The sequence below is a fragment of the Camellia sinensis genome, unplaced genomic scaffold (assembly GCF_055761805.1).
Source record: "Camellia sinensis isolate YWXY unplaced genomic scaffold, ASM5576180v1 Unanchor2, whole genome shotgun sequence".
NCBI classification, from domain to species: domain Eukaryota; kingdom Viridiplantae; phylum Streptophyta; class Magnoliopsida; order Ericales; family Theaceae; genus Camellia; species Camellia sinensis.
The window spans coordinates 19,825,055-19,833,620 of record NW_028129079.1 but is presented as its reverse complement, the minus strand read 5'-3'; the positions used below and the strand labels follow the sequence as shown (position 1 = coordinate 19,833,620).

The window sequence follows — 8,566 nt, the reverse complement described above, 5'->3', positions numbered from 1 at the left end:
GATAGACCTCTTTTATTATTAAAAGTTAGAGATGGATATTAGACTAATTTTTTCGTAAGAAGTGAGAAATATTAGTGTATATGTAGCGAAAAATTATAATATACAACCCTTTAGAAAAGGTTTATCATATGAACTTTAGTTATGTCATTTTATTATTTAGTTATAAATAATATATATTTTTTTTAAATTATAATATTATTTTAATCATAATTCATGAATTTTTTTAATTATATTTTATATTGCTTATAGTTATACTAACATTTTGTTTTATAGATATAACTCAAAAATTAAAATTATATCATTTTCCTAATTATAAGGTTGATGTGATAAACCCTACTGTGTTCGAACATCCGTTGAATGTGTTTCGCCACAAAACCCTAAACCCTAAATTCTTATCAGTCAGTCTCTCGTCGCTGAGAGAGGGGGAGGGAGAGGGAGGGGGGGAATCCTCAGTGCAGCAGCGCGGTTGGTGATGATGATGCTAACGTTGAAGGGTCGGGTTTCTAAGCATTTGTTATATCAATCGCCATCGACTATTCATTCAACGTTGCCCCTTTTGATGAGGTTATGCTCCTTTAGTTCAATCGATATCGATGGTGCTGGTGGTGGTGCGGGTCGAAGACAACCCTTGAAAGGAGAACAAGGCACAATCAGCAGCGGCGCAGCAGCTTTTGCCCGTAGTAGCACCGAGCCTGCCGAAATTGATAATAACAACTACGACCGAATCAGAGAGGATAAACGGAGAACGTACGACACAGGCCGTCAGAATCCACCGGATCCCATACCCAATAGGCCCTTGCGGGGCAGCAGGGGATACGAGAATAAGTCAACCTCCTCCGCCGACACCATCAACCAGAGGAGCAAGCCCGTTGGAATGGGAGGAAGCAGAACCGGTCGTCAATCTCCCAGCACTAGCAGCAGCAGCAGCAGCGATCTTTTCTTATTCGATAAATTTGGCCACGACGGTGATGACGAGGAGGAGAAAAATACGAAGAAGCAATCCTCTCAAAAGCAATATTCCCGACCTCAACCTTCGAAGCAGGAGCAGGAGCAGGAGCAGGGCCACGATTTTCTTGAAAAATTCAAGCTTGGGTTTGATAAAGGGGACAAGCATCTCCCGTTGCGTAAACAAGAAGAGGACAAGGAGATGAAAGCTTCCCCACCTCCTCCTCAAGACGTGGACGAGATATTCAAGAAAATGAAGGAAACAGGCCTCATTCCCAATGCCGTGGCAATGCTTGATGGCCTCTGCAAGGATGGGCTAGTCCAAGAAGCCATGAAGCTTTTTGGTCTGATGCGCGAGAAGGGTACCATCCCTGAAGTCGTGATATACACAGCTGTGGTCGAAGGTTTCTGCAAGGCCCAAAAAATGGATGATTCTATGAGGATTTTCAGGAAAATGCACAACAACGGGATCTCTCCCAATGCATTCAGTTACACCATCTTGATTCAAGGCCTCTACAAAGCTAAGAGACTGGAGGATGCACTTGATTTCTGTGTGGAAATGCTGGAGGCTGGTCATTCCCTCAACTTGGCTACCTTTGCGGGTTTGGTTGATGGGTTTTGCAGGGAAAAGGGTTTAGAAGATGCCCGGAGCATCATTGGAGCATTGACGCAGAAAGGGTTCTCTTTTGACGAGAAAGCTGTTCGAGAGTATCTGGACAAGAAAGGGCCATTCTTGCCACTGGTTTGGGAGGCAATATTTGGAAAGAAAAGCTCGCGGAGACCTTTATGAGTTTTCCTGTCAGAGTCATACATATTGTAAGCTCTTGTCTTATGCTCTAACTTGCTTCCTTGGCTTTCCCCAAAATCTTACTGCAATTAACTCTCAATCAACATCCAATTTCATGTTTCTTGGATTATTTATTTATTTGAAATGAAATGGCATTGGCATGGATGCTGAATGTTTCTAGCATCCAATCAGGTAGATCTGTGTACAAAGCTTGTTGAAGCTTGTGCTTTTAACGTGAGAATTAGACTCAATAACTTTTCTAATAAATATGCATGTGATTTTTCTGTATTTTGTTTATTTATAAGATTGTGCTCAATTTTCTGAATGCGAGCCTGTAGTAAATCAAGTGGGGCTTAAGAAAGTCAAAAGGCTACCAATAAGGTGAAGGGGCTGAATACAAGAGCAAAGTTATGACCTTAGTGTTATATCTCTGTCCTTTTAACTCATTTAGGTGCCTTCATGAAAGCTTTTGGATTAAAGCACTACTCTCAGGTCTGCCTCGGTAGGTTAGCTAGAATTATGACTTTAATCTCAGTATATGAATAATGCCATGGAAACATATTTTCAGCCAGATGTTTCCAAAAGTTTTTCATCTCATTATCACTAGACATTCCAAGAAAAGGGGTACTACCACTTTGTGAGCCGCGAAGTTTTCATGTGTCTATTATTGAGTGCTCTTATTTATTCCGCAGGAGTTTAATGGTTTTGGTTCTGGTTCTCTGGCAAGGATTGAGAGCAAAATATGTGAATTGCCTACAAATGTGCAATAGTATTTCCTTGAAACAACTTTGATGAGACAGCATTTGAATCTTTAGAAGCAGATTTATGCTTTCAACTTCAGATCTTTCTTCTAGTTGATCCACCTTTCTTCCCATCTCCTCATGGAACAATAAGCAGGCCTGGTTATGCTAAATGTATTTGCATATGGCAATAGTTATACGCAACAAAATATTTATCATTCAGCTCAATGCTAAAATGTAACACTTTTAATAACGTTAAAAAAATTGAAAATCTAAGACTTATATAGATAGAGATTAACAGATATCGAAAGAGCCATATGAGAAGCAAAATCAAGAGATTTCAATGTCTGAGTGGTCACTTCAACTTATATTATTTTGTTAAAGTTGATGCGTGTAAACGGAATTAGCATGAGGAATTGGAACTGTATCATAAAAATGGGATAAAACAGCTGAAATCCTGAACTCAAGGTGCAAGGGAATGGTGGGGGTAATGCAAGAAGTTTAGGTGATAATCTTTAAAAGGAAATCAATGACATGGAAAACACTGGTAGCTGGTTAAACAATCACAATGGTATACCAATAACTGCTATTTATTGGTACCCACTCCTTCTGCTGCTCCTTATTCTTCTTCTTGATGTACAATAATTTTTTGTTGTTAAAGTAACATATTAGAGGACAATCTTGGATCAAATAGATGAGCTAATGAAAGGGATACTTGTTGAGGAGAAGATTTTTATAGTGGAGATTTCAATGATCACGTAGGACAAAATTAACCGAGGATACGAGAGGTTGAATTTGGAACTTAATTTTAAATTTGTATATTTTTCTTATAGTTTGGCTTGCTCACATTTAATAAGTATTCTTTTCTTGTGATAGCATTATTATATGTCATCTGGAGGCATGCTTTAGAATCCAGTTGAGCACTGTAGGATTTGGAGCTCAAGGTGGTAGAGGTCTTCTATGAACTTATATAATTTCGACACCATCTGTAATAGGGATGAATCTCTTTGGTGGCGGTGATGTGAATTGTGGCAACCTTTATGGGTGCTCTTATGTAAGGCGTTGGGGGAATAGTTGTGGCCTTGTGGACTAAGGTGTTGTGTTTTCATTGGAAGAGCATTTCGAGTGCAAAGTTACCTTCCATGGTTGCCTTTTTTTTTACCATGACATTTGACTTGTTAAAAATTCTCACTATTGATAAATTGGTAAAAAGGTTTGAGGTGCTCGCTATTAGTGCTGTATGTATGGGAATAATGGAGAGGGTTAATCATCCGTTGGCACATTGTCAAGCTGCTGGAGATGTGTGGACCATCTGCCATCCCTACTTGGGATTCACTAGGCTTTACTGAGCTCATTGTAGAAATTTTAGAGACATGGTCAGGTGGGAGGATCCCCAGGAGGGCTTGGCCAATTTGGTAAGCAGCTCCCCATATTCTTTTGGAGGATTGTAAAGGAGAAGAGTAAGAATATTTCTGATGAGTCCCCTATTAAGTAATTAAATATGTGATGCTTAGTTCTTTATATCAATGGCTTCTTGGGAAAGGTTTTCTTCATGCCTTTCTATGTTTTGTATTTTCTTGTGTGGCTCCCTTTTGGTGCTGCTTGGTGATATTCTTTTACTTATTTAAAAAGCAAAAGAAAAAAAAGGGAGAAAAATTACTGTCTAGTGCATGTTTACTTGAAATTTAATGAGTTTAAACATTTGTTCGGATATCCAAATTTGTAAATATGTTTTCTTTTATGGAATTTGATATTTTTTCTTTTTAACTCTGTTTTTTAGATTTGGCCTCTGAAAGTAGTTCTAGTTGCCATTTCTTAATTTGCTGCATGTTCTCAAAATTATTTTTAAAGTATTTATGAATTTACTTGGACATTACTTTTTGTTAACATCATCGCATATTGAATATTCTTGGCATGCAGAGGGACATTGTGAGACCTGCACTTCTGAAATTAATATCATAGTTTGATATAGGCATTGTTCTTTCATTTATGGCTGTGATTTTTTGGTCTGTAATAGCACTTCACAGTTAGTTATATACCTATTTGTTTGAATGCTCTCTTAAGCCCTCACAGAGGGTCACATACGTGCTGAATCTGTTTTGATGTCCAATACATCTGATTTCTATTTTCATTTTGAAAATTCAAATTTTCTTTCATGGGGTCAGAATGTGATAGCTGTTCTTACCTTTAAAGTGTTGGGGGTATGCTATTTCTTCTTTCCAGCCTTTTCTTTCTAGATATTCATTTACAGTCTTCGAATCATGGATTTGGAAAGGGAAAGGAAAAGGCGAGGGAAATGTGAATGGTCCAAATACCACCTTAATGGTTCCCCCAGGGGGAAAAAAAGACCAGGAAACTGGCGTGGATTTTGGGTTTTTGTTAGGAAGCGTCCTTGTTATGTCCTAGTCAATACATTGCATTTTTTGCTTTTTGGTTAACAAACTTTATATTATAGTTCGTGTTCTTGTTTGTCCAATTTGAGCTTTTGATGCCTGTTTCAATTGATCATTTTCAGTTATCCAGGGAGGTAATGTATTCCATTTTCATTTGTGTTCTGACTTGTAGCCATTGGTGTTTCAACTTATTCTGGTACTAGGGATTTCTTGAGCTTAGAGGAAAAAAATGAAATAGAGAAGAGAGTTGAACGTAGTTCACTGTACAATTGCATCAAAAAGAAAAAGGAAAAAAACAAGTTGGAACATAACACAAACTGTATTGATTTTGCCCAAATGGATTGTAAGAGATTCAGATTGGGATTTTAACAACCATGTTCCTATAATAGATATCTTAGTTACTTGACTCACTCTCTCAAAACCACGGAAGTGCCCAAATACTGTTATCTCAGGTGCTGAATAATTGAAGTTCAATGTCTCTCAACTAAGGTCGCTCTGATTATCCCAAACTACTAGATCAAAAGGTCCTTATTTTCATAATTGGATTGAGGCCTTGTCTTGGTATGAGTTTTGGTTTTTGGGGTTTACTTGTTTCATCACATTTTTTGCTTGTTTTGTTTTATTCCCCTTTGTGGTAGGAGATCTTGAAATAGGCCTCTTCCTAACTGAAATAGTGGTATTTTCACCTAAGCAGGTTATTGATATTAAGTTTATTTTATGTTAAATCTATTCTATGCCCATGTTGTTTTACTAGTTTTCAAATTCAACCCATCTTCCTCATTCATCAAATCACCAAAAAATTTAGATGTAAAATTACGTTTGCACCCACAACTGGTGTATATATATATAAGCACACAAACACACACATCCTGGGAGAATTTGCTTGTATTATTACAGTAGAAACAAATTTTGGCCGACATTTGTAGCCTTACTATTGTCTAGTTTATAATTCCTTACAATTTGCCTCACAAAAAGGATGTTTTCTGTCAAGGATTGATGTAAAATTTTGCATCAAGAGAAGGGACACACAATTCTTGGATTCATGTGCCCCCCCCCCCCCCCCCCCCCCCCCCCCCACCCTCTCTTTTTCTGCACTAACTCACTCTACAAGTAGTTTTACCAATTGCTATGCAACAAAGTTGACATGTTTGTTGTAGGTGAACATGGTATGCATGAAGTGGATCAACCAATTCATATTCTCAGGGATGCAAGTTCACAGAAGCTTAACATAGTCCCATTAATAGAAATGCACTAATTGATGGTAGAGGCACATGATTGCATGTTGCTGATGGAGGTACAACATTCTGTCATTTATTTTCTGTTCTCCTGTATTGAGCGCATAAGGATTTTATTTCTTGTTATAACATTGAGCATAGGCAATGTTGCCGTATACTGACAATAGCTTTTGTAACCGGTTGGATTTTAGATTTGGTACGGTGAATGAGCCAAATGTGATTGATGAACATCCTTTTCTTAAGGGGGGAGATGCTGTGGAAATGGGGCTTGTATAAATTTTAGTTATCAAATAAGAGATCTGAATTTTATGGGGGTGTTTAGTGGGGTTTTTTTGAGCTAACTTATGGCTTTTTGCTTTTAAAAAGTTATTTTGAACTGTTTGGATAAACTTATTTCAAACAGTTTCTGATTCTAACAACTTATTTTAAGTCAAAAAAATTGATTCTGAGAAGCTGCTCACACCTTATTTCTGATTATCAGTTTCTGCTATGGACATGTTAATTTACGGTTATACTCTTAGATTTTTTTATTTTTTTAAAAATAGAAAAAGACCCAAATGGACTATAAAATATTATTATTATTTTTTTTTTGAGAAATATAGACAAATAGTGAATAAAAAAAATAAAAGTTAATTGAAAAAGTTCCTTCACAGCTTATTTAACAAATGTTACTCAGCAACTTAAATTTATAATTCAACAGTTATACCAAACAGATTAATTGTTTCTGATTAAAATTATAATCGATAATCTGTTAAGGTATATTTTATAATCTGTTTTAACAATTACACTAAACCAAATAAAACATATGTGAGCTTGTTGTGCTTATGAGGCTAAAAGTTGGTTTTTGATTGATCTGTTACATCCCTTATTGAAGCCATGCTTGTTGGAGTAGCCTTTGGCTTGACCTTGCTTCTTGTTCACATCACGTGGTCGGTAGTATTTTATTGGGTGGAGAAGAGGTGTGGATGTGATGGGCACAACACATCTCCCCTTGGAGAGCACGGTGCACCAAGACAGTTTCTTAAAGACCCAGGAAGATATTTGTGATTTGGTCGGCCTCTTTTCTTTTTCTTATTTGTTATAGCATCTCTAACATTTACTTTTTTTTTTTTTTTTTTCTTATTAAATTTGAGTAAAGATTTAAGTTAAAAGTTTATCTGATACCAAGTGTTTCAACGCTAAATTTTTAATTTTCATCAAACTAGTCCATTGGAAGAATGACCGGGAGGATGTTCGGACGGTCGTTCGGCCTAATGTAAATTTTCTTCAAATTTTTCCCAATTCGGTGGTCGTTTAGCTGGTTATCCATTTGGTCATCAATCCACTAATGGTCATTTGCGAGATTTGATGAAAGGTTAAACGCTCATTTGATTTGATGAAAAAAGTAAGACTGTGTTTGATTTGATTCTCAAACCATGATTTCACACTAATAAACAACCTTCTGTTTGATTACAGTTTTCAAATTAATTTCAAAACATATTTTGAAAACATGTTTGGTAAAGATTTTGAATTTTTTATCCACTCAGTCATCCACCCGAACATCCTTTTAGACAATTTTTGAATTTTTAGATTTACCCAGTTGTTCTCTCGGGCATCCTCCTGAACATCCGGTCGGTTGACCGGAATAGTTATTTATTTATTTTTAGCAATTGGCACCTGAAAAAAAATTTATATTTGTTTTTAATATTTTTTAAATATAGAAAATATTTTTTTGAGACAAAAATGACAAATTATTTGGATATTTATTTAAAATTAACAAAAAAAATAAAAAATAAAAAATAATTTGTCACAATAATTTTTAAAAAATAAAAAATATTTTTAAACAAAACAATTAAATTTTTTTTTCCAATATAATCAAAAGTAATTTTAAAGTACTAGCTGAATATTTTTATTAACAAATAATAATATTTCTTTAATATTTTAAATAAAAAATATTTTCAGAATTTTTTTAATTTTTTAAATAAAAAATTATTTTTTTCAATAATTATTATTTCTTTAAAAAATTAAATTTAAAAAAAAGTCTGGTATGACTTTTGAATAGAATTTTTAATAAAGTTGTGAGTTGTGCGTTTGACTATAAGTTTTTGAATTAAGTTTTGAAAACTTTTTTCAAAACTAATAATTAAATAACTTTTTATAAACTCAACATTCATTTTAAAAATTTAACACTTAATTCAAAATTCAATTCAAAACTTATAACTAAATAAATTTTCTTTTTTCAAATCATGATTTCAAAACTCACAAACTCAAAATATAACTCCACATTCGAATCATAATTCTAAACACAAACCAAACGCTATTTAAGGCTCTCTTCTTTTGATTACCAATTTAGTGAAATAGTTGGAATATTATTTTTATCAAATTTAAATTTACGTTAGAGATGGCCTTAGTACTACTAAATTAAGATAGTCAACTGAACATGGAACCCGAGGTTAAAGGTCCAGGTGGTAACTGTTTTGTTTCATC

General features: G+C 35.0%; 1 protein-coding gene across 1 annotated transcript; it reads left to right on the top strand.

Moving 5' to 3' along the window:
• Positions 1-253: 253 nt before the first annotated feature.
• On the top strand, positions 254-6,409 carry LOC145815421 (uncharacterized). Its single transcript, XM_082912089.1, has 2 exons — positions 254-1,761; positions 6,023-6,409. Exon 1 carries the CDS (start codon positions 473-475, stop codon positions 1,733-1,735), a length of 1,263 nt encoding a protein of 420 aa, XP_082768215.1. The 5' UTR covers positions 254-472; the 3' UTR covers positions 1,736-1,761; positions 6,023-6,409.
• Positions 6,410-8,566: the final 2,157 nt, after the last annotated feature.

Bases quoted from the DNA above. Each gene is read 5' to 3' on its own strand.
- LOC145815421 (XM_082912089.1), top strand. From the start codon at position 473: ATGATGATGCTAACGTTGAAGGGTCGGGTTTCTAAGCATTTGTTATAT.